This window comes from Cavia porcellus, unplaced genomic scaffold (assembly GCF_034190915.1).
Source record: "Cavia porcellus strain 051 isolate PalLab524CR breed Dunkin Hartley unplaced genomic scaffold, mCavPor4.1 scaffold_33, whole genome shotgun sequence".
NCBI classification, from domain to species: domain Eukaryota; kingdom Metazoa; phylum Chordata; class Mammalia; order Rodentia; family Caviidae; genus Cavia; species Cavia porcellus.
This window is the reverse complement of record NW_026947516.1, coordinates 36,737,861-36,764,974: the sequence shown is the minus strand read 5'-3', so window position 1 is coordinate 36,764,974 and position 27,114 is coordinate 36,737,861. Positions and strand designations below refer to the sequence as shown.

Below are 27,114 nucleotides of genomic sequence, written 5' to 3'. Positions count from 1 at the left end.
TACCATTTCAGGAAACAAGATGCATTTTTCCTTAAGACTGCATGAGAATCTATAGTCATGAAAAATATATTTTTTAAAAATAATAGTGAAATAAAGAATATCTTGATCATTTAAAATATTGAGGTAATTGATTATCTATAATTCTATGAGAAAGCAAATTGTAAAAGGCATCCTGCCTCCTGAAAATAAAAGATTCTGGATAGAAAATAAACATGTATGAATAGATGTACTTTGGTCAAAATGGTAAATTTGTGGTTCAGTTTCTTTTTTAAAAACATACCTAAATAAAGGAAAAATAATAGCAAAAAATTACAGGATATATATCATCAATGGAAGTAAAATAATTAATAATAGTAAAAATATAGTGAAATAAATGAAAAATACGAGAATGACACTATATCAACATTGTAGATGAAATACTAACCACTAATTTGAAAAGTTATTCTGGAGAAGACCTTGTGTTTTAGAATAAAATCACTTTTACTATCATAACAAAGACAGCTTGCAAGATGCATGCAAACTTTATTCAAAATAATAGTAATGTGTTTCTAAAGACATAAATGATATGACGTAAACATCTTTAATAAATGGGCCAGATCAGCAGGAATATATAGGCGAAAAATATTTAGATACTTTAGTATACCTTCAAATTGGTTAAAGGAAAATTAAAAATAAAGTGTGTTCTTTACAAATAAGTAATAGTATTGGCCATTTAAATACATCTCTTTAAGTAATTGATACTATATAGACAAAGAGGTTGGAATAATGTAGGCCCATTGAGGGTTGACGAAATGGTGCTTAGGATAGTAAGGATTAGTAAGAAAAATAAACTGGCTAACAAAAAATTACACCTGATCTTCTGAACCAGGCAATCAGTATACTTAGGTGCTTTGTTGAAGTTCTGAAATTATTAAAAGTGCTATGTGTATTTAATATAATTGTGTGTTAGGAAAAACTGCATTAAATCCTAAAATCATGTATTTGCTAAAAAATTTCCCTTAGCTGATTTTGAAAATTATTATATTCTTCAATCTGTTGGCCTCAGTTTTACTTCTTCCCTGGAATTTGTCACACTCAATTTACTTTGTCCTTCATATTTCTAAACTCTGTATACCTCTGTTTTCATACTGCATCTTCCAACCTGATTCGAGAGAGTTTATAATTTATCCTGATATTTATCTACATCCTTAATGTCTATGATAGTACATTTCTATTTGTTCTTTTCTTGCTTTTTGACTATCATTTTCACTATCCTGATACCTTCATTATTTCCCTTCCAACTATCAATTATTAAAGTTTCTCAGGGCACCATCATATTAGACTCCTGTCTCATTTGTTCTATGTTTTCTAAGCTATTTTGTTCAAATATATGCCTTCATTTACTATCAAACACATTGAAGTCTTCCCAAATACATCTGTGCTCCTGAACATTTTTGCTTGAATATCTTCTATGAATTCAGAATCAACAGAAATAAGCTACATATCACAATTAGTTTTGTAACCTGACTCTTCCAGAAAATATACCATCATTCTGCCAGTTGTTCAAGTTGAAAATATAGAAGTATACGTTTACTCATTCATGCCACTGAACTCTCCTCAAGTTCTAATCAGTCATCATATCCTTTATCTGGTATCCTTTTAGGCTGTCTTTAACTTTACCCTTCCTATATTTTCTTTTTGCTAACAGTCTAGTCAAATTATATTGCCTCATATACTAAAACTGTCCTAATAAAACTGTAGAATTATCTCTTACCCTGTTTTAATCGATTCTTACGGGTATATTCAGGCTTGTATGTTTGTAGTAAAATTAGATTATCTAAAATACTTACTGAATACCTTTTGGTGGTTTTCCAATGCATTTAAAAGAAACCACAGGGCCTTTAATGTTGCTAAAAAAGGAAGCCACCTCATAATTGCCACTCTGTGTCTCTTTGAGACTTCACTTACTCATCATGGTTCTTTCCACTCGTTCACATAGTCTAGCTATTGAGAACATTTTTCAGATTTTTAATGATTTCCTAGCTTTTTCCCTCAACCTATACTATGATCCTCCTGTATCTCTTAACCCATGCAACTACTACTTACCCCTTAGTTATACAGTTATGTAATTCTATAGTTACTATTATATTCACATACTTATAAAAATCCTGTATCTGCATAGTGATAAACATTGTGAGGATGACATTATTTATAATACACAAAAAGTGCATAGTGTAACATACCGGTTTAATTAATGTTTGAATGAATTAAAGGAGATAGAATTCAGAATATGATATATCTGTTGTTATACCCTTATAATAGGGTGGTAAAATATCATTGTTGTGAACATATACCTAATAGCATGCAGGGTTCTGTCTAATTTCCTATAAAATATTCTTTTTAAAACATTTTATTAATTTACAATGATTTCTGTTAACTCCAGTGGAAACTTCTTTTTCCATACATTATGAGAAAAATATATAAATATACACAGATTTCTAAAGTTTTGGGAAGTCAAATGATGATTAATGACAGTGATACTGGATATAGTTTTGTTCATTAATTTATTTAACAAATATGTTTTGACAATTGGGTGCAATTTTTTTTTTATATTTTGTGCCATTTTTACAGTGGTAAAGCACACAAAAGAACTTATATTATGGGCAACATAGTCTGGTGAGAGAGAGCACCATTTGGTCCACAGGTCAATAATTTGTTACTAGGTATTAAAAAGTACTATGAAGAAAATGAAATACCCCAAAGAAGGTCAAAATGATCAAAGTCAAGGAATAATTATTTTAAAGAATTAAATACAGAAAATGATTTCTGAGGAGTTGTCATTTAAGGAGAGATCAAGAAAAGAGGAATGAGTGTTGCCATATATATGGAAAAAAAACTAATGAAAATATACTCGGTGAGAATTAATTTGGCATATTTTAAGAAAGGTAAGGACAAATGAAAAAAATATATAGAGGACAGTACGGAAGACAAGAAAACAAGAAGCAAGAAGTGGCATACAATTTAGCATCTTTCAAGCGATGGTAGGGTCTTTTATCCTAAAGGTGATGAAGACACCATGAAGAGATTTGTGACAGTGACAAGACTATGTCTGTACATGTGTTTACAAAACATCCTTTGGCTGACTTAGTCTCTGGTACAGAGTACAGTAAAATGAAATAATGAAACCAAGATTTCTATCTTTTCATGGTTCAACTCTAACTTCAGAGAGATGCTGGTTTCTTTGAGTGATCTTTACATTTTTATCATCTTAACACATTTAACATGGACTTGAAAGAAAATTGTGTGAGAACATATTTTACATTTCCAGTATTATTGTCATGTGGGTTCAATGAAATTTTTCTCAGACATCTTTTCCCTCCTCAGTTGCTAACTGGGTTGGGTATGATATTTTACTGTGAAATAAAGATAACTTATAAAATCAATTATTTTCAGTTTTAATCATTCCTTAATATAAGAACCTATTTCCAAGTTTTTCTTTAATTTAGAATCATATAGCAATAAACTGGTATTGATCAATACCTTAGATTTTCTGTAACTGATAATTTTGTAACAAGCATGACTTTTTACTGACATGGATGTTCACAATAAATAAAATTGTATATGTCAAATTGAACAAAATGCTCTACTGTTAGTGGGCAATGGTCAATTGCTACATTGCTCAATGATGGCATGAAGAGCAATAAGTAACATGATAATAAAACCTTTTTCTTGAAATGTTTAAAGTTACTGTATGCAATTATCAGAATTGTTTAGGACATATGTTCTTTACATATGAAGTTTTATAGATTAAATTTTATTTAAGGAAGTAGTAGAGTATTTCATTTTAACTCTTTAAGTAAATCATTAGAAGTGCTCTAAAACATGATAGAATGTTTAAGTAGTGTTATTGAGTCATAACTGACATGTAACTGTCAGCATTTAAAATGTACAGCCTGATTCACTGTGATATCTATTTGTATATTCATGAACCATATCAATGTTAGAAGAAACATACACCATCCAAAACTATCTTCATGAACCTTTGTAACCAATCTTATTTCATCACCCCTACATTCTCTAGACAATAATCTAGGGATTTATTTCCATGTTCTAGTGATTTATGTAGATGAAATCATACAGTATGTACTTCTGTTGTCTGGTTTATTGTGGTTAGTATAATTATTTTGTAATTTGTGTGAATGCATGCATTAATTTGTCAATCCTTTTCATGACAAAATAATATTCCATCATTTATCCAGCCAGATAATGACAAACATTGCTGTATATAGTTTGGAGTTAGCACAAATATAACTGCTATGAATATTCTTGGAATTTTATTGGTGGCCATATGTTTTTATGTATATAAATATAGCCAGGAGATTTCATTCCTTTCAGAGTACAAAGAGTTGATATTATATATGATTTAAATATTTTAAGAAATTGCCAAAATGGTATTCAGAGTAGTTTTGACCATTTTTTAAAATGTCCATCAATAGTATATGAGAATCTAAGTTGTAAAAGCCATTAACAATATGCATATATTTTCAAAAAGCTTAATAGATGTAAGGAAAAACTTGTTATTTTATTAGCAACAAAAATCATAGCCCTGTAAAATATTATTATGACTTGCACACTATAAATATAAGTAAAAATGGTTATATTTGAAGTACACATTAATGATGATAAAATGTAATTTTTTATATCCCTGCTAACAGATATCTACTTTCTATCCAAGGATGTTTAAACCTATATTTAGACTACTTTCCGTAGACCAAAATCTCCATACAAAATGTAGGAGCCATGTGTGTTTTAAACATCACCAGTGCTTGATACAGTGAATTGCATAAAACAAGTTCTACAGAATGTGGGAATTAACAGAATAGAGATTTTAAGTACTGCCTTAGACATCAAGATATTACAATGTGCAGAGTAAATATGACTTCCACTTTAAAGAATTAATACTGGAATAATTGAGGTGGTACATGGATGTAATCACATCCTTCAGGAGGCTGAGGATGTTAGAAATCCTATGAATTCAAGGCCATACTGGTTCACATATTGAGTTCAAGACCAATCTGAGCCTAGTGGACCTGTTTCAAAAATATGAACTAACACTGTAGCAGGAAATACATTTAAACCAATGAAATTAGATGAGTTTTGCCATGTTAACTTTGGAAAGCTATCTCATATATAAATATATACATGCATATATTAGATCTTCTTTGCATATTAAATGTAAAATTTGAATGACATTTGTATACTAGATGTCCATGTCCATAGATAAGTCACAGGTACAGAGACACAAAAATATGCATACATATATGTAAATGTGTGCATATGCATGTCTGTGTGTATGTATATGATGCTACAATAATAATTGTCACCCTGAATTATGTATTTATTATTTTATAAAGATAAGAGAAACAGAACATTCTATGATATTGTATAGAAGGAGTAAATAATTTCATCCAGGAGATAAAATAAGCCTCCAACAAAAAATTCTATTTCAAGGGTATTCCTGAAGTTTGGTTGGATTATTGAAAATTAAAAGCAAGGGGAAGGGGTAGGATAATGATATACTCAAAGTGATGAAATAATAGAAAAAATAAACTTGCCATCCAAAATATTGTGTCCAGCATACATGTCCTCTAAAATGAAGGAAGATAAAAACTTTCTTAGAAAAAATTTCACAAATTTGTCATCATTAGATAGTACATTACAGGAAATACTCAAGGGAGTTCTTCAAGTTAAGAGACACCAAACAGCAGCAACACAGCATATGAAAGAGAATAATGCATTATTATAACAGTGATGTACAAATTGCTTTTCATTATAATACAAAATTACTGAATTACATTAGTGGATGCAAAGAATAAAGAGAGATAAATTGTGATGTCGGCATCATAAACTACCAATAGCATAGAATGACTGAAGGATAGACAAAATCTAGAGTTCTAAATAATGAAGGCAAAATACATGGTTATAAAATGTATTGTAACTGCACAAAGAAAGTGCCTACAAAAATCACACCGAAGAAAAAAATAAAACCTATCAGTATAAAACAAGAGGATATAAAAGAAGACAGCAAAACAGGAAGCTAGACAATAAAGAACCAAAAGACAGAACAGTTAACAAAATGGCAGCGATAACAACTTTCTTTTCAATTATCTTATATTTGATGGACTAAACTCTTCAATAAATATATGAAATATATCGTAATGGATTTTTTTAAAGTATACAAATGTATGATGTCTAAGAGCCTCACTTTAGATTCAAGGCTGAAAGGAAAGGTGTAGAAAAAGGTATCTCATGGAAATATACATCAAAAGAAAGCACAAGTAACAGTACTTACATTGCACCACATAGATAATAAGTCAACTATTCTAAATGCAAATAATGTCATAATATAATGACAAAGTAATAATTAATGGATATAATTAATATTTATGCATTTAGCATCAAGCACCTGAGTATATAAAGGAAATATTAATATATACATAACTATATTTTAGTAATAAAGTACAAACATTAATTTATTTCAAAAATATTTCTTAGCACGTGTACAGTACATAATGTTTACATTCCTTGTGTGAAGTTGGAACATGTATATAACAAAAACCAATGACTTTTTTCATCCCCTTTGCTTCCCTCCATTCTTCCTTCCTCCTCTTCTTGATCACCTTCCCATTTGAGAACGATCTGTTTCTCTGCTTTCCCTTATCTATCTTTTATGCACTTATTTAAGTTTGTCATAGTAGAGAATCCATGCTGTATTTAAAGTCATGTGTATGATTTTTTTCATTTAAGATTATGGTTTCAAGGTGCATCTATTTCGTACAAATGATTCCAGTTTGTCCTCTTTTAATGCAGAGTAGTACTGCCTTATGTTTAAATACCACATTTCCTTGATTCATTCATATGATGGGCATATAATATTTCCAAGATTTATTTATTTTGAATTATGCTGCTGTAAATTTGCATTTGCATGTAACACTATTATATGATGCCTTTATCTCTTTTAGGAAGATTCATAGAAGGGGAATATCTGGCTGAAAGAAAGGGTTGACTTGAACAACACTGCAAAATATGGACACACAGAACATTACATTCAACAATAGGAGATCACCCACTATTCTTCAAAATAGATCGCATGTTAGACTACAAAACAAATCTTAGTAATACAAAAATCATACAGAATATCTTTTCTGGTCATTATATAAGGAAGTTAAAACTTAAGAATGATAGAACATGAAAACTGAATAATACATGGAAAATAGTATTCTCCTACAACTTTTGAATCGATGATATTAATAGAGAATTTCTAAAATAACTTGAGACAAATATCAAGACATAACAAACCTTGTAGGATTTAGGAAAGATGGTACTAAGAAAGAAATTTATAGATATAATCACTTACAGTAAAAAAGACCTCAAATCAACAACGCAACTTTTATACTTCAAAAATTTAGAAAAGAGCTTTTAAAACATAAGCCAAACTTGCTAGAAGAAAAGAAATAATAAGGACTGGGACACAACTAAATCAAATACACAATAGAAAGAGAACAGAAAAAAATTAACAAAACTGAAACCTGGATCTTTCAAAAATATAAACTAAATTAACAAACCCTTAGGTGAACTAAAGAAAGAAAAAGTTCAAGCCAAAACAAATGAAACCAGAATTGTAAGCGAAGTTACAAAAGATGATAAATGGATTAAATATATATCTTAAAAAACTATTATGAAAAACTATATGGCATGTCCCATAATGACTAACCTGGAAATGGATAAATTCTTGGATACCTACAATGTAACAAAAAAGAATGACGTGGAAATGGAAAGTCTGAAGTAAGCAATAACAAGTTTAAAAAAAAAAGAAAAACAAAAAACTTCAAACAGTACTTAAAAACCTCTCAAAAGAAAAAATCCCAGGAGCAGATGAATCACAGGCAAATTCCACCAAACATTCAAGGAATTACTACCATTAGTTTATAAATTCTTCCAAAAAGTAGAAGAAACACTTCCAAACTCATTTAATTAGACCAGAATCATCATGATGCCAAAGACAAAGACCCCACAAGAAAAGCACAAAATAGTATCTCCGCTGAATGTACATGCAAAAACTCTCAATAAAATATTAGCAAGCTGAATCCAGCAGATCATCAAGAATATTCTGGCCAAGTAGGTTGTATCTTTGGTACAAAATTGTTACACGGTATGTGAATCATTCAGTGCAATATGCAACATTACTAGATGAAGGATAAAAAACATGTTGTCTTAATAAATGCAAAAATCATTTGCTACACTTCAACATTTTTTTTTCAAGATAAATAAACCTCTCAAAAAAATAAGAGGTGCTTATATCCACATACATGGTAGAGATCACTAATGGAAAGCCTAAAGCTTTGCTTATCATTTCCAGTCAACATAGCACTGAAAATCCTAGTCAGAACAATTAGGCAACAATGTGAAATAAAAGACATTCAAAATGGATGTAGGAATTAAAATTGTCTGGCTTCTTCCAAAATTCTATGCGAAAGAAAATAAAGCAATGGCAAAGAGGAAGAGAAAAGACAACAAAAGGAACAAAAGTGAAAACAAAGCTTTTGTAAATGATAGGAAGAAAGATTAAGGGAAGGGGGGAATTGGGGAAAAAAGAATCAAGAAATATCATGTACAGTTATAAATTCCTTATGATGAATGAGATAATTATGCATATGAAAATCATAGCAATAAAATTAATCAAGTAAAATTGTTTGCAATCAACTTGATCCTATATGTATAAAACCCTGAAGATTCCATAAAAATGGTTAGAACTTTTAAACTAAGTAAAATTGCTAGAAACAAAACCTAGCATACAAAAATCAATAGCATTTCTTATGTCAACCCTAAGCTATAAGAAAAAATGAAACATCCCATTTATAATAAAAAATAAATAAAAAGGTACACATATATACATGTACCCAATAAGGTTAAATATCTACACAGTGTAACCATAAAGACTGATGCAAGCATAATATATATATATATATATATATATATATATATATATATACACACACATATATATATATAGCTGTTTCATGTGCATATATTAAAATATTTAATGTCATTAAAATGAGTAAAAGATTCAAAGCCTTCTACAGATACAGTAAAATACCAGTGACATTTATTACAGAAAAGGAAAAAAAATTGTAAACTGAGTTTGGAAGCTCAAAAACCCAAATCATTCAAGCAATCTTGAGAATCAGCTACAAAGTTGGAGAAATCATGCTTCCTGATTTCAAACTGTTTGGCGATGTTTTAATAATCAACCGATGAGAATGGCATATAATAAGAAAAATTGATGTGTCCAAATGAACTGCATTTGTCTTTCTCAGTTTTAGTAATTTAAACTAAACATAACCATAAGTTATTAATCCATATGTTCTGTTATATTGTATAGGCATTAGGTTTGTTACATAAAAGTTAAAATGATAGTAGAATAGATGAAACTTATGCATGTATGCATACACAAACACACAGCTCTCTGAGAAACAATATTTCAGAATAGTTGTAGGTGCATCTCACATGTGCTAAGTGCAATATTTTTACAGTTTCATAGCTATTTAACCAGCTACTTATTTTTTGTGCTGAAGAAAGTTAGCTCCTGCCAAACTGAATATCCAATAAAAGTTTGATAGGAAGTGGAAGATTTGATCATTTCTCCCTTTTAAGCATGTTTTTTTTCTCATGGAAATCTTATAATTACGAAGTTATAAAACTTTGATATAATTTAAACTATACATACAGTTCTCGAGAGAAAGTTAGACTAAGTTTTAGGTGATACTATTAACGTATAGATTGATGGCAATTACACTTTTAAAAATATGAATATTATTTTTAAAGACAATATTCATTTTCTTGAAGTGGCACTTATTGGTAAAAGAGTTGTGTTTAGAATCAGCTTATCTGATTTATTACTTTGTGAAAAGTGCACACTTTTCAAGTCAAATATTTAATATTACGTCCACTTGTGAGAGAAACACACAGAGTAATAGACTTTAAATGTCTCCAATGTGAAAAACAGAAAATATGTTCCTGAAGAATCCTCTCATTTGAAAATTTTCCACAGAATCCCGAGAGACAAATTCCATTTAAGAAAATATGAGCTACATTTTATAATATAGCAAAAAAGGAGATGTGGTGCTGAGCACTCAACCTTCTGATTTCAAAAGTACAAAGAGCAGAGTTTTTAGCCTAAAAGGGCTGGAAAAATAAGTTAAAAATCAGCCAGAATCTTAGTGTGAATAAGATGTTGTAGCAAGAAACTCTACACCTGAAATAGTTAGGAAAAGAATCTATCCAACAGCTTTGCATCTGCTCAGAGGAGCGAGTAGATACTGAAAGAGATTTGCAGATCCACTGTTTTTTAGGCAGTAAGAATGCTCGTTAAACGCAGAACGCTGCTGTGGTTCATGTGTTTGCTCCGAGGTGTAGGTTTTGTTCGACTGACGTATCAGATAGTCAGAGTGGTTACCACACAGACGTTGTAGCAGCTGCATAATAAATGACTGAGAGAATCATGTTAGGCATGCCCACCTAACCTAACTTGAATCATGCGAAAGGGGAGCTGTTGGAATTTAAATAGACTTTCTGGTTCCCAGCAGTCGGCAGTAATAGAATGCTTTCAGGAAGATGACAGAATCAGGAGAAAGATGCTGTTTTGCACTATCTTGATTTGTTACAGCAGCCAACTTATTGGCATGATGGAGTGACAGGAAAAACAGCTGGCATGGAAGGTAGGATTATTAAAGCTATTACATCATTATGAATACAATTAGAATCTGACCATGACAAAGCATATGTTTGAACAAGCAGCTGTTGGTAGCTCAGGTTTGTTGCCGAGCTCTTCAAACTCTGCAAACAGTGTTGCTTTTACAAGAATGAATTTTAAAATTACCTTGTGCTGCGTTAGATTTGGGTGGGGGGGAGTGCTTGCCTCTAACCTCAGGGAAACACTTCTGGGATAGAAATCAGTGTTAGAAGATTTTAGGATAAAGTATTTTTCAAGAGTCTGGAAGAAAAAGAGAGAGGGGATATCTACCCCAGCTCAATTATATGTGATTTACTTGCTTGCAAGGACTGATTGATATATTGGCATACTCAGGCATTGGGAGAAATGAGTATGTATACGATGTTTGGATAGGTTGGAAATTGTTATACTTGGTTTCTATTTTATAAGGAGTTTGGTTGTCAGTCATTTCTCCTCATCAATTTTGAGCTTTTGACATTTATTCAGTCATTCTGCATTATATGAAGAAAATATATCAATATCTCCTGCAGGGTTTTTCAACAACTCTAGCATCTGTTTCAGCTATTGAACTGTATTCACGTTTTGCCAAGTTGATGTCGACCCAGCTGGTCTATCATTTCTCGCTTGATTACTGCTCTTAATTTCTCTGTATCAGCTTGTTTCAGATAGGGCTTTGAAAGCTGCTAATGAAAAATGACAGAAAATGATAAATTATTGAACATTAAAGCACTTATTTATTTATTTGCTTGGAACCTTAATGAGTTTTGCTTTACATTCTTTCTTGCCTGCGTACAATTTTTAGAACTCTGTTTCAGTTTTGCAATATTTCTTTCAATCCTTGAATTATACTTCTAAGTACTTTTAAACAAATGGGGCATAAGCATGGATTGTATTTGACTCCAAAACTAAAGTTTTGGGGAAAGGGGGGACAAATTAAGCTTTTTATAGAAACTATGCATCATTTCTATATTTTGATATACTATCTTCATACACTGTCATGAGGATCTTTAGTAAGTGTATATTGGACTGAACATCCTGACATAATTTTCATCACCATTAGGGGAACAAGAAAATAAACATTCAAAGCAGTTTTTAACTAGTGAGTGCTTAAAACAGATGTCAAATAATACGAACCCAGATTTTCTTGAGAATGAAAATCATGCTTATTAACTATAACACAGATTCATTCACCTCTCTACCCCTTCTCCCCAGTAGCCAGGGCAGCTAAATTATCTAAGTTAATAGGCTATTATATATGAACATCTAATGTGACCTTTCAGTGAACAGAGTGCTGCTCATATGTCATATGCCTTTTCTGTACTCACTGTAATATCCAGTCAGTCAGATTAAGGAACACTACTGGCTGTTATGTAACTTTTTTTCTGAATATTAGTTCAGGGTTTTTAATTACGTATTTCTCTTAGAATTAAAACAATATGTATTTAAATATCAGTGTATCAGTTAGAAATTGGTTAGCTAATAGTATTGTCTTCATTTAAATTGCTTACGTATATTTTGAAAAACTAAAGGATTCAGATGAGTACTTTTTAACCTTGAAGCATGCATGACTGGTTGAAATATCATTCATGATTCATACATATGGCAGATAAGAAAATAGTTTTCTAGATGTGTAATTTTAGTAGCAACAATATTTTAATAATGTGGTTCAGGCAATCTGATTATTTCTTTTTAGTAATACTTCTGGGTGATATTTATGATTTTTTACAGTCTGCTACAATTCTTGGTTAATCTTTGGGAAGCTCAAAGACTGACAGAATTTTACATCCAGACCACACAGGGTTAATTTTGGGTTGGTTGAAGGCTGTGGGCTCACCTAAACTATTGTTTAAAATGCAGCTTTCTTCTCTCAGTTTCCTTTCTCAACTTTTTAAAACCATTTTAAATGACAATTCAAGTCTGGGAAAAACTCTTTTGCATTGCTTCTTTGCTAGGACTCTTCTTTTGTGAATTGTCTCCTGTGAGAAAAAAGCAAGCCTCCTGCTAGTTCACACTACTGTTTCCATAGTTACTTATTTTTAAAAAAAGGTTTTGCTTTCAATGAATATAGTATAATTTAAATTAGGCTCTGAAAGCCCCAAACTCTAGTTTTTGTTTGTTAGTTTACAGTGTAGACTCTTTTCATTTGTGCCTGGAAAGTGCTCTGTATTTTTATCTACAGATGAATGAAGAAGACTGACACTAGGTGGCACCAGCTGTTGTTTATTAATGAAATCTTAAAGGCTTTGGGCCACACACCTGAAGAGCAGGCATACTCTTTCTGATAAATGCATTGTAAGAGTTAGAAAAGCCTTTCAATCTTTCCGAATCTGGAAAACAATCAGCATACAAAGTAATGAGACCATGTGAATTCTCCAAATGTCAATTGCTTACTTCTGTGTTTTCTGATTCAGGGAGAAATATAAAGATGAAGAAGAAATGCATAAAATAGAAAATGTGTAAAAAAGAGAGGACCGAATGAAATAGAGTATGAACTTTTAAATATATTTAAATCTGAAACCAATAATTTTTACAAATCTCTTAAGTTCTTTATTTTTTACAAACCTAGATTGTCCCCCTCAAGTCATATTTTAACTACAAATGAACTATTAATTGCTTTTAGATTTAAAAACATCTTGCTCAGCATCAAAAATTTTAATTCAGAAATGCCCCTTAGTTCCATTTTTTGTGATATTCCTGTCAAATGAAATTCCGTACAAGACATGTAGTGGCTGTCTTTCAGGTGCATTGCTCTTTAAAGAGAAATATGGGCATGGGGAGAAACTACTAGGTATGAAATATGCTTTGGAATGTTTCTTTCCGGGAAACTTGATCTATTCTCTTTTTCACCCATTCTTTTGCCATTCACCATTTAATAATGAAAAAGCAAAAAACAAAACAAAACAAAAAATTACATAAGCTTGTACATGTGTGCACACACACAAATGTTTGATTTTTTTCAAAACTGCTTAAAAAGAGAAAATCACTGTTATATTTTGCTTGTCATTGAGTTTATAAATAAAAATAAAAATATACAACTGCATAATTAAAATTGAGAGAATAAATTACTGCCTGTAGGTTATTTATTTTTCAGGGAAAATAACACTTATTGTCCCTTTCTGGGAATTCCTAAGGAACAGGAATGATTTTGAAGACCAGAAAGTTAATAGAGGCCATGGTCCACAAATATTCTATTATCTTGATTACAGCAAGAACTGTGCTAAACATATGTGTGATACACATACAGTCCAAATAGACAAATACTTGGTGTTTGATGTAATAGTATAGTACATGAATCAGCTAGCACTATTATCGTTCCTTTGGCGTGTCAATTAACAAAACATATCCAAGCCAGTAAGAAGGTATCTCACAGGACTGTGGCAATAGTCCCATAAAACTGGGTGAATCTGATTTGAAGTTAATCTTTCACAATCTGCCTCTTATTTCTGTCTTTGGTCCTGCTTGCTCTGTGACATGTTAATTTGAAAAACATGAAGGAAAATTTAAAAAGTTGTCTAGCTGATAGAGAGAACAAGTAGACTGAATTATAAGGGTGCCAAAAGATTATGATCACATGAAAACTGTGCCGAGACTGAAATGCTAAAATTTAAATGGAATAATTGTAATGTCCTGCAATAAGGTTCATGAGCTCAATCAAGTAAATACAGAACTTGAGAAAGTTCTTCAATCAGGCAATGGCTTTTATGGTTATAGTATTAATATCAGTCATATATTTATATCATATCAAAATTTAATGAAAAAATACTGCTGGACATGTATCCTAAAAAAATAGGAACAAATTTTAGGATTTTTTTGAAAAGACACCATGGTCTAAGAGAAACTTTCATAGTTGGGAATAAGTTCAGTTAAAATTGAATAGTGAAAAGTCCTAGAAACTATAAAATCAGATGGGTATTGAAGGTTCTAGAAAATTGAAAAAGTCAAAGGAAGGAAGAACAATAGAAAAAAAAGAAGCCAATTTTAAATGTTAGATAAGGTTTAATGCATATGATGGTTTTAGATTCATTTGCACCTGTCATAAAAGAGGAAAAAAATTCTTTTTTGATTTGTTGTATCAGCAGGGATTCCATGATGCCTTTCTGAGACAGTGTACTCCTTGTTCCTAACATATTCAATGTTAAGAGTAGAGTGAGTTCCTGTACTAAAGAGGAACTGAAGAAAGACTTGTCTGAGATAATATCTAAACCCAAGTGTGTGTTATTCTATTCATCCTACTGAAAAAATTCCCCTTTTCAGGTATTATTTTGAATGTCTTTACAAGTGCATTTGAGCTATCCATGGCAGGAGTCACTAAATTGTGGCCCACATATCACATGGATTTGTTTGGTCAGCCAGCTAAGAATGGTTTTCTCATTTTTAAGTTGTTTTTTTAAAAGAAGAATTTTTGTGAATACAAAAGTACATACATTTACAATTTAAATGTTCAGAAAATTTTATTAGATGACAGTCGTACATTTGTTTTGATAGTTTTTACTACTTATAATTTTCATATTAAAACATTTAAGAAATTGTAACAGAAACCACACATATAGGCCACAGGTCTGTAATATTTACTCTCTGCCCCTTGAAAGAAAAATTTTGCTTTGTTCAACTCCAGACTAAAAGAAAACTGTGTTTTTTGTTCTTTGACTTAATCATCTTGAAAAATGAAATGACAGTTAAATAGCAGAACCACAAACAGCAACTGAAACCATGCATAATATTTAAATACCAGAGGGTTGGAAATGTAGTTGAGATCTAAAACCAGTTTAAGCTAGGTCCATTTACTGTGAATCTGAGGATTTCTTATTTAATGTCATTATAAGAAAATTTGTGCTTTCTACAATCCCTGACTCATATATAATACCTGCTTTGTCCGAACATATTGATCTTGTTGAACTTGCCTGTTTGCTAAGATTCAGTTATTTTTTATTGCTGCTTTTCAGATAGGTATGATTTCAGTAGACATAAAGTGCAGAAGTTAATGGAAAATAAAACAAAGTGAATGGAATGCATTTTCTGGGCAACTACCTTTGTTCTCTTCACGAGTTCATAGACTATAAGCAGATTTTTACATTGCAGAGTTCTGGAAAAGTGTATCCCTTTATAAAAAAGGTGATCAAATATGTTTAAGAAGGAATCAAAGATTAGCAATGTAAAAAACAAATGTACTGTACTGTAACAGAAACATTGACGTTGTTAAATGATTGATAAGACATGTTAGACTTAAAAGTTCAAAATGAGAGATTTATGAGTTATTTACTAGATACAGAGTTACAAGAGAAGAGAATATTTTCAATCACAGTAGAAACTATAATCAAATTTTAAGTATCAAATTAAATGACCCTGGGTTTACCATCATGCATCTTTGTGGCTTTCCGTACCAATGGGAAATTAAAATTACTATATTATTTCTAGGGATAGTCAACATGTCTGCTCAATCATAGCAATGCAAATTCGTACGGAATCTATAGCATTGTCATTGTATTTCCATGAGGACGGTATGAATAGCTATCTTGTCATGCCTGTCTCTATGGTAACAGATACAAAGATTAAGAATCTGAAGGAAAGTCTTCCTCTTGGTTGAGAAATACAGAATGATGAGGGAGACACAGTGAGGAAAAGGATAAAGTTGTGGAAAGAAAAAAAGTGACAAATGAAAAACAGTTCTCATGAGGCAGATTTTTTGTGATTGAAAACAGTTTTATCTCCTCTTTATCTCAGTAAAATAACACCCAACATATAAGTACAGATTTAAAAAGAAGATGTTTTAAAAACGATTTTTCAAATTCCTGTTTCTCAGTCAGGCAGATGTAGTTAAGATCATACAGATTTTTTACTTAGTTGGATTACTGTTTTTTCTGTGAAGAGAAAGGATTCCTTCTTGCCTGAAATTGATAAGCAGAGGGCTCTACTGGCAATTTGAGTTCTGGTTATTGATTTAATTTTCTGTGATCCCAAGGGTAAGAATGTTGAACTCTTACTGACCTTGATTATATTCACTAAGCTTATTGGGCAGTTGTGAAAGTGTACTGCCTTTTAAATCATTTTCATGTCTATTTCTCCTAAAGATAAAAATAACAGCAAATAAAAACTAGAACTTTGAAGTTGTTCGGTTTTGTATTTATTTCTATTTATCTTCCTTTCTCCTTAATAAATAAGAACTCACTATGTTTGAATTGTTTTACAAAGAAAATAAATGTGACTCTTTCCCTTAAATTCCAAATGCTGTATACATTAAAGTTACTATTAAAGAGTTAAAAGTATTCTTTAAATTTGTGTTACTTTTTGTTGTACAAGAAATACTAGATCATGGAAAGAAGAAATAATGGTTTCAGTATGTAGCTATTGCAGATATTTTCAAATTTAACAAGGCTATTGTTTTTTCATTTGTTGAGATATATTTTTATGTTAAAAGTTTGGGTCAAAGGGAAAACACTAAGATGAGTAAAATTTTAAAATTTGATCAGAGAAAATGTATAGGCTAGATATTACACAAATTACTGTCTAATGATATAAGATCAATTAAAAGTTAGTGTTTCTGGCTCACAGGTCATAGCTTTTCAAGTTTTAAATGATCTATGTCTCTTCATAGATTATTTTATAGCCTTATATTTGCACATTCATCATGCAGGTATAACTGCACTAATTTAATGTAGTGTGTTTAAATATTGGTAAAATATAAAACAATATCTTCAGGACTTGTTCACATTTTCTCTAAAATAAATAATGGAAAAAAGAAAATAAATAATGGAAATAAAGAATTTTTCAAACCCCCACTAATAGTTTTAGAAAATAATGTTTTTTTAAGAATACAGGTTTTTTACAATTCACACATTTTAACCTATAGGTAGTAATTAAGTGGAACATGAAATATTCGTTGTTAAAGAAGGATGTTTTAAATAATAAATGAATACGTTGGGAAACTTTGACTAAAAATACAAACATGTATTAAATACATGAGTAGCATGTCATACCTCCAAAATTCTTATTTTGTTGGGCTTCCATGTTAGAGTTCAAAATGGGATATAAGGGGCTGGGGGTTTAGCTCAGCGGCATAAGCGCCTGCCTTGCAAGCAGGCAGTCGTGAGTTCGATCCCCAGTACAGATAAAAAGGAAAAAGACAAAAAAAAATGGGATATAAGAAACAAGCAAAAAATGATTGTGTAGAATATAGTACTGTGGGAAGTGAAGTTGAGGAAATGTTTTATTTTTCTGAATGAAAGTTTATAAAATAGATGGAGAATGTCTGACTGAAAGGATGGACAATGCAGGGAAACCAGTTTCTGTCCATATAAACTTAAAGGTAAACCATGCTCATTGGATTCAGGAAAGAAATATGGCATTAACTGGCAATCCAAAGACTGATTATAAATACAAAGAAGTATGAAGTACAGTGGGGATATAAACTTACCAGAAACATCCTGCACTGGTCATGCATTGTTACTATTGTAGTACTCCAGGATAAAACATGATAAGTAATATTATACATTTTTGATGACATATATTTTTACATAGTAGACATACCTAGTACAGCATCAGTAAAGTAGATTATGGAAAGGGACACAAATAGCAACCTGATATTGTGTGGGTTATGGGGGCGCTATGGGATTCATTTATTTTCTGTGACAAGTGTGAAAAGGAGAAAATTGATTAAAAGCTTGCTCAATGAAAATGTTAATTTATTGAGCAGAAATCCTAGATTCTTTTCCCTTTGGCTGCTGAGGCACTTACAGGCTGGCTCTGATGGCCACAGTTGCAGGAACCAGATCCCATTTCTCCATTAGGGCATCTAGAATAGGATTAGAGCCCACCGACTAGAGTAAAAATTTGCTTCTGCTGCCTTCCATTCATCCAACAAATACTTATTGATAAGTTGTAACTGCTAGGCTCTGAGAAGGAGCAAGATGACTAAGATATTGTCCCCAACGAATTAGAGATGAATGTGCTTTATGAGGATAAGAAGGAGAAAATATCTGCATTGACAGTTTACCAGAGGGCAGCCGCATCTGTGAATCCAGACAGAAAAACTGGCTTAGAAATGAGCCAGAGGTTTCTAGTGTTCCTAGTTTGAGTGCTGTGAACTGGCAAGTTCACCAGAGATGAAAATGATAGCTGAAAGAATAAAAGCCAATTGAGTGAAAAATAGTAATTTGAAATAAAGGGTGAAGTGATATATTTAAAGAGTCACTTGAAAAAAGGAGGCACATGCCTAAAATCTGCTAGGCAGCTTCACTGGAATCTAACCTAGAAAGTTTAGGCTGTTATAAAAGTCAATGACAGAGCATGAGATTATACATTTTTAAATCCATAAGTGTGGTCATGCAAACTTTCTCTTAGGTGATCATTTTTAGCTTCTTGCCTCCAATTTTAATTAGGCACTCATAGCTCCTACACTAAGGGTCTCTCAGGAGAGTCATAAAACCATCAGATAGCTCTCTTTTGAAGCTTTATGTACAGTTTTTCCTGGAAACTCTTATGCTATCTCCCAAGAAATTTTTACATTGTTTTCTCAGGGTATATTTATGTTTAATGAGAGGTAACCTGCAAATGTTTCAGCTGTGCTTAGTTAATCATACAGTTAGATGTCATAAATAACACAGAGGAGGGCTAATAGGGTGACATTTCCTATAGAATAGGCCTTTTGCTACATAGACACATAACATGAAAGTGTGTTAAACACTGTGATCTCATGCAATTTCAGTGTCATCCAATTTAATTGGACTTGAGCTTCCTCTAAATTCCTGTAAAGTTAAAAAGACATAAATTTATTTATAAATTTGTAATAGAAGATAAGCAGGACAGCTGCCGATAAACTGGAGTATCTGGAAAGACTCTTAGTGCATAATTTTAAAACATGCAATGTCTAGAATATCTCTGGGTTTTTTTCAAACTCTACTTCTCCATTGCCCTCTTTGCCTCCTCCCATTCCTGTATGTATCTAAATCTATGTATATACAAATGTGTGTCTCTATTTATGTCTCTGACTCTATGAAGTGTTTTAGATACAGGCTCTAGGGAAGAAAATATTTTTCTAAAATGCATTAATGAAGTAAGTTGTCTTTATAGATGAAAGTAAGCATTTGTCCAGCTTAATATATGAGATGCCTAATGAACTTTATGAAATATATACACATATATTCACAAATTACTAAATGTTCAAATTAGTTTTCAGAGAAGGCATACCTCAGTAACTCCCAGATCATTAAAAGTATATTATCAGCTACTGAAAACACCAATGCTACCTTTCTCAATCAATACTCTCCCCAAAATAAGTAAAACACTGACTCCTAACACAATATATATTAAGACAGAATGTTTTTGTAGTTTATAGGATCAACACAACACAGTATATACTATTGTTTTTTTTTTTTTATACCTTTTCCTAACATTCTGTTAGTGAGTTTCAGGTATTTTGTTGTTTTTAATTGTGTTTCAATGGTTTTTGGTGTTGTTATCTTGTATGCATGTACCATACATTGGTAATGTTCTATTGGATGGATGTACCCATAAATAACTCATTTATGGTGGAGGAACATTTGGATTGATTCATTTGGAGACTGTCAAAAATGTTGACAAAGGGATGCAACTTGAGACTATAGTATTAAGTGAAATAATTTACATACACAAGCTTAAATATTTCCTGGTTTCATTCATATATAGATAGACAGAGAGAAAGTGCACACTTGGATGAAATCCAAATAATTACCAAAATTATCTATTCCATCACTTTGAAAACATTTTATTTATTTATTTTGATTTTTTGAAACGGATTCTTACTGTACAGTTCACACTAGGCTTGAATTTGCCATGTAGCCTAGGCTGGCCTCAAACTTGAAACGATCCTCCTGCCTTTGCCTCCAAAGTGCTGGAATTACAGATATGAGGCACCAGGCCTAGTAAAAAATATTTCACTATATGTGCTTACTTGTTTTATTTATACTATTAGTTTCATTTATTTCATTAAAGAGAAAGTTGTGGGACAGCTTTGGACTTCTACCTCTTAATTTCTTAATTTCTTTTTTTCCCATTGATATATATTGGTAGTATATTATGATTATATTAATCATGGAGAGTTGCTATATATGCATGATATTTTAAATTCCTTTTTAAAAACCTCTCCCATCCCCTTCCTTCATTTTCCTCTGGACTCTTCACATATATTTTATCCATGTTTGTGTACATGATGATCACATTCCTCATAAGGATTTGGATGGAGCATGTGCACAGCACAAAGCCCATCTCCTTGTTTATTGTCTCTTTTCCCTCTCCTCCCTCCCCTTACCTTCATTTTTAATTTCCTTCCCATAGATGAAAGAACTATTGTTTTCATTTCTGACTGTCAGTTCTTTATTTTGCACTTTTTTATATGTTAGCATTCTCGTGTAATAGCTGCCATGTAATATTTAATGTAGAGTGTCTGATTTGTTTCAGTTAATATTATCTTCTATAGGTACACTCACTTTCCTATAAATTGATATAAGTTTATCCATCTTTATGTCAGAGTTGTGTTCCATTTTTTTATAAATATCACATACTCTTTGTCCACCTATAATGGATATTTGGGCTCCTTTTCAGGTTTAGCTATTATGAATTTAGCTGCTATAAATATACTTATGCATGTATGGCTGAAATATTATGTCATTAACTCTTTTCAGTAGGATACAAGCTAGGGGAATAGCTGAGTGAAATATGATTTCTGTTTTTAACTTTTTACCAGTATTCATAATGATTTCCATAGTAGTTGTACCGGTGTATCCTCCCAACAAGGAAGACATATTTTCTTTATCCCCACAGCCTTTCTAACATTTGATATGATTTCTTTTCATGCATATAGCCATTTTTTTCTGGAATGAGATGGAAGCTTAGTGTTTTAATTTGCAGTTCTTAAACTGACAGTGATGTTGAACATTTTATCATATATTTAATGGCCATTTGCGTTTCATCTGAATACCCAAAAGCTTCTGGATTTTGGCAAAATCATTTGTGATTTCACCTTCATTTATAGTTGTATGGATTTGCATTTTTCTTTCCTTGTTTCAGTAAGGTTGGTTGGGGTTGGTCAATTTTATTTAAGTTTTCAAAGAGCCAGCTATTTGATTCATTGATTCTTGGTATTGTTGTTTTGATCTCAATTTCATTTTTGTCCGTTCTAACCTTTGTAACTTTTGACTTGTCCTAGCTTTGGATTTGGATTGTTCTTGGTTTTCTAGGACTTTTAAGTATATCAAAATGTTATTTATTTGAACATTTGTTTTTCTGGTGTGAACATTCATAACTATGAACTTCTTCCTTATGGTTGCTTTCATTATGTCACATAGGTCCCAGTGAGTTGTTTGATCATAACAACTGTCTGATTTTTTCCTTAATTTCCTCTGATACTTATTAAATATTTATGTAGGTATTGTTTAATTTCCACATTAGCAAAACATCTGTAGTTTCTTTTGCCACTCATTTCTGGTTTCATTGCATTCTGATTTGATGATAATATGCATGAGCTAATTGTTATTTTTCCATTTACTAAAGTATGCTTTATTGACTAGTATGTGATCTAATTTGGAGAAAGTCCCATGTGCTGCTGAGACTAATGTATATTGTGTTCTTGTAGGATGGAACACCCTGGAGATATCTAATAAATTCATTTGTCTGAGGGTTTAGTTCTACTCTGATATTTTATTCTCGATTCTTAATCTATTTGTAGAAGTGAGGTATTGGGGTCACTTATTATAATTGCATTGTTCTTTGTATGATTCCTCATGTCCAATAATATTTGTTTTATGAAGTTTGGTGTGCCAGAGTTTACTGCATAATTATTTATAATTTTTATCTCTTCCTGTTTTATTACTCCTTTAACAGATATATAGTGTCCTTCTTTGTCTATTCTAATCTCCTTTGTCTGATACTGTATTAGCAGTTCCTGATTCTATCCAGTTTCCTGCTCATGCTTTACATCTTTAATTTTGTCTTGTGAATTCATTTTAAAATTCATTCTATTTTTGTATACATCGTATCACTGGGTTTTGTTTCTTGATCCACTCTTCCATTCTGGGTCTTTTAATTGGTAAATCAAAAGATTGAGACTCAAAGTTATTAATGAAAGTTGAGATTTTTCCTTGGCATTATTGTTCTATTGCTAATTTCATTATTTTCCTTATTAGTTAGATATCCATCTTGCCAGATATGCTCTTTCATTTTGACTTTTTGGCATTGTTAGCTTCATTATTTCTGTCTAGGATATCCTTGAAAAAAAGTTTTTTTGTCTTTTTTTCATTTTTATCGGTACCAGGGATCGAACCTACGACCGCCTGCTTGCAAGGCAGGAGCTTATGCCGCTGAGCTAAATCCTCAGCCCTGAAAATTTTTTTGTATCACCAGTTTGATGATCTTGAATTTCTTGAGGTGCTTTTATCACAGAAAGTTTAATTTAACATCAGTTTTGAAAGAAAAGTTTGTAGAAAAATAAGTTGGTTTTGAAAGTTACTTTTTAAGACGTGAAACACTTTACTCCAAGGCCTTCAGGTCTTTAAAGACTTGTGTTGAGAAGTCTATTGTAATTCTAAATATATTACCTTTACATGTGTTTTGCTGTTTTTCTCTAACAGCTTCTAATATTTCGTCCTATTAATAGACTTCTCGCACTTTGGCTATATGTGGTGTGGCAAGAATCTCTTTTGGTTGTGATTAGTTAAGGCTCTGTATGTCTCATTCACCTGTATGTTATTTCCTTTCTTATATTTGGGAAATTTACTGCCATTATTTCTGGGAACATATTATTTATGCCTTTTATCATGTCTTTCAAATTTTCAATTATTCATATAGCTCTTAGATTATTTTTATTAGCGTCATCTAATAGCTACAGGATGTTCATGTTCTCTTGTTGTCTTTAAGGTGTCTTTGATGGCATCATGTTCTTCTATATCACATCCCTGATTTGTAAACATCTTGTATTGCTGAAGAACATTCCTGAATCAGATTTGTTCATAAATCCAAAGTGATTCTTTTAAACATTTGAACCAAATATACTATATATAATATATAACATATATATTATATATGTATGGCTTTGTACTTCCTAGAAATCCTGTTGTTTTGGTTATTTTTCTCTCAGTGCTGAGACAAACTGCCTGACACTTAAAATGAATGAATAAAAAGTTTATTTAGATCACAGTTTGTGGAGAATTCAATTCATACTGAATTGGCTCCAAGGCAGAGTGGCACATGGCTGAAGAACAACAGATCATAACAGCAAAAGGCAGAAAAAGCAGCAAAAGCAAAAGGACAAAAAGTGAGAAGTGCACAGAGAAGAATCATTCTGTCTCTTATATTGTATGCAGACTACCCACCCCAGCACAGATATAGCACTCACACCCATTATCCTGGCACTAGATCATGAATCACTTACAAACTCAAGAAGCATGCCCCATGACTGCATCAGGCATTGGGAGGACATCCATGTATAATCAACAACACTCATACATAATACTTCTGCTTTTCTCTTGCTTCCAGACATTCTTGGTTCTGACTAAGCACTGTACTAATGTATGCTATCAGTAAGCACAGAGCAGCACAACTGTCACAAGTTCTAACGGACACTTCAACTATTTCTGCAGTTTGTTTGCATCTACCAATATTCATTATGTGAGATCCATTCACACCTGTGAATCTTCATAACTTATATGTTTATTAATTGGGACTAACTATAGTTCGGAAAGCCTGTCCTCACATTGGTTACATTGGAAGCCCACACTTTTAATATGATTTTTAAATTCTTGGAATTTTGTGAAAACTTTTCTGGATTCTAATTTTTTGCTAAACTGTTCATTCATGTTTTGTTTTTTGTATATTCTCAATTTTATTTAATTAAGTTTAATGGTACAATTTAAGTATATACACATTGGTACATTTAGGTATATACACATTCATCATAGGGAATTTGTACCTGTACATGATATACTTTTATTTGTTTTTTATTTCTCTCACTGCCCTCCCCTCCCTGCATGTTATAAATCATTTTGTTACTTCATATAACTTTGTATTCGTTTTTCTGAAACCTCCTGTATCATTTTTCTTGTTTCCATTACACTTGTAGTTATGTTTTTTACATCCTACTGTGTACTTCTTTCATCTGTTTTCTAATCCTGTCATTATTCTTTCAAGTAATTTAGATGTGTTGCTTATTCTATTTTCCTCCTTGATGCCCCCTGGATTGGCTTTGGGAATTTTGAGAATTTCATGAGATACATTGTTGCCTTGTCTTTCCATGCTTCAATAATTATTTGACCAATAGTAAGCAAGTCAGCTTCACTATTAGCACTGAAGGCAAGTTCAATATTAACATAGCATGAGAACCAAGTATTTGCCACCCTTAACATTAGAAAAGAATTACACAATTCTAATATAAACATAAAGGCAACCTGTGTATTCACCCGCAGCTACCATGCACTTAATGTGATAGCCATTATCTCTTCTAGTAGTAGAAAATAATTCAACAGTTTTAGAGAGTCAATATCTAAAAACCAGTAAAGCTTTATAGTTATACTACTAAAGATACAGGAGGCTGAGGGGAAAGGGGAAGCAAAAAGCAAAATTTAGACCTTAAAAGACATGATAAGAGCAGGAGGAGAAAGAGAAAGGGCAAAGAATCCTAATGGGATTTGAAGATGTTTCTACAGTTTTGTAGGGAACAGGAAAAACTAATGAGGGTAAGCCAAGAACAAGTTATATAAAAGGATATGAGAGAAAAAGTTAAAGGAAGATTAACTAAAAACAAGAGCAAAGAAAAAATACAGGAAGAAGTAAAAAATCCAAGTAAAATAATAAAAAGGGGAAAATGATGGAAGAAAAAAATGACAATGGAGAAATCCCATTATCATCTAAGAGCTAGTGAAGAATTAAAAGAGGGAGAGAGAGAACATACACGTGCACTAATAAAAGAAAAAAGATATTGAAGAAGAAATAAAAAGTGAATAAACTATTTTCTAATATCTTTATGTGTGGTGTTTTTCCGAATCTACAATATTGGGATAATGTTTAAATCAAAGATGTATCCCTTCTTAAACTGATGGACCTGTGAAGCAGTCAGATACTTCTTCATCAGAATCTATTTGTTGAAGACGTATTCTGATTAATATTTTGGCCATTCATTTAAGACTGTGACATACAGATTAACCTTTGTTGTTCTCTATTTTGTTATGAAACTTTATATTAGGAAATGATACCCACATTGTCATACATTGTTGCACGTGGGTATATATTTCTGTCATGCAAACACTGAAAGAATATTAATTGAGTCATGAAATTTCCAGTATTTAACTTTAGTTGAGAATACTACATAGGTTTCCAAGGCAAGAATATGTATTTAAACAAAATAATTTTACATAAATTACGGATATTATGGCCTGGGCTTGGTATTTTCAGTTGTTAGTTTTTGCCACTCTGGCTGTTGTTGTGCTACAGTGTCTCGATGTGATTTTCATTTCCATCTTATTAGCTTGAGAACTTCGTAATTATTACTCTTATGGATATTACATGGAGCCTGTTTTAGTCACATGCTCATTTTTTTATTGAAATATCAAGTTATCTCCTTTTGTGCATGAAAAACCTTTCATTAGAAAGATAAAATAGGAAGAGATTTTGTCTTAAACTGATGAGAAAAACCAGAAAATAAAACAGGCTGGTAGTTAACAAAGGTAAGAAAAATAGAAAAAGTTTCCAGTTTGAACAGCTGGGGAGGGCACACTCTGATGAAGATGGTCAAACTTTTCCTCCTGCTAATATTTATATGTAGACATACTTAAAATTTTCCAAGTGTAGTCTTTGTATTTTATTATATGTGTTGCTAATATTTAGACATATATATTGGTTGAAACCTAGAATTTCAAATTCAGATGCTCTGAAGAACATTTAGTTCCATGTTTTAGTTTGATAGATGATACAACTGAGACACACACAGAAAATGATACTTCTAAAAGGCTCTTTGTATTAGTAGTAAAAACAGAAAGATAATATACATCTCTTAACACAGAAGTATTTTTTTCCTTTGAATCACGTAGATTTTTGTCCCATCTAATTGATGACTCAAACTCTTTGTCTTTCTGAGGCAAATATATTTATGATACAGTAACTGTAATATAAAGTGTAGAATGATGCATGACTAATCTTTATTCTGTGAATAAAAATGTCCCAAACAACCAACCCCTATTATACCATGACCATGAAATATTTAAACAAATATTTTATTATTCGCTTAAGATTTCATTTTCCCTTTTCCATAGCTTTATTTTTATATTAATTGTCTTCTCATATTTGATCTTATTATTTATATGTCCCTATTCCAAATTTGGTTT

At 31.6% G+C, this 27,114-nt stretch overlaps 1 protein-coding gene across 1 annotated transcript in view; it reads left to right on the top strand.

Moving 5' to 3' along the window:
* The first annotated feature begins 10,634 nt into the window (after positions 1-10,634).
* Dmd (dystrophin) overlaps positions 10,635-27,114 on the top strand; it is a 2,110,831-nt gene continuing 2,094,351 nt past the window's right edge. The window contains exon 1 of the mRNA XM_063242792.1: positions 10,635-10,757. Coding sequence (XP_063098862.1) covers positions 10,751-10,757 — 7 coding nt within the window. The 5' untranslated portion in view covers positions 10,635-10,750. The remainder of the gene's footprint in view (positions 10,758-27,114) is intronic.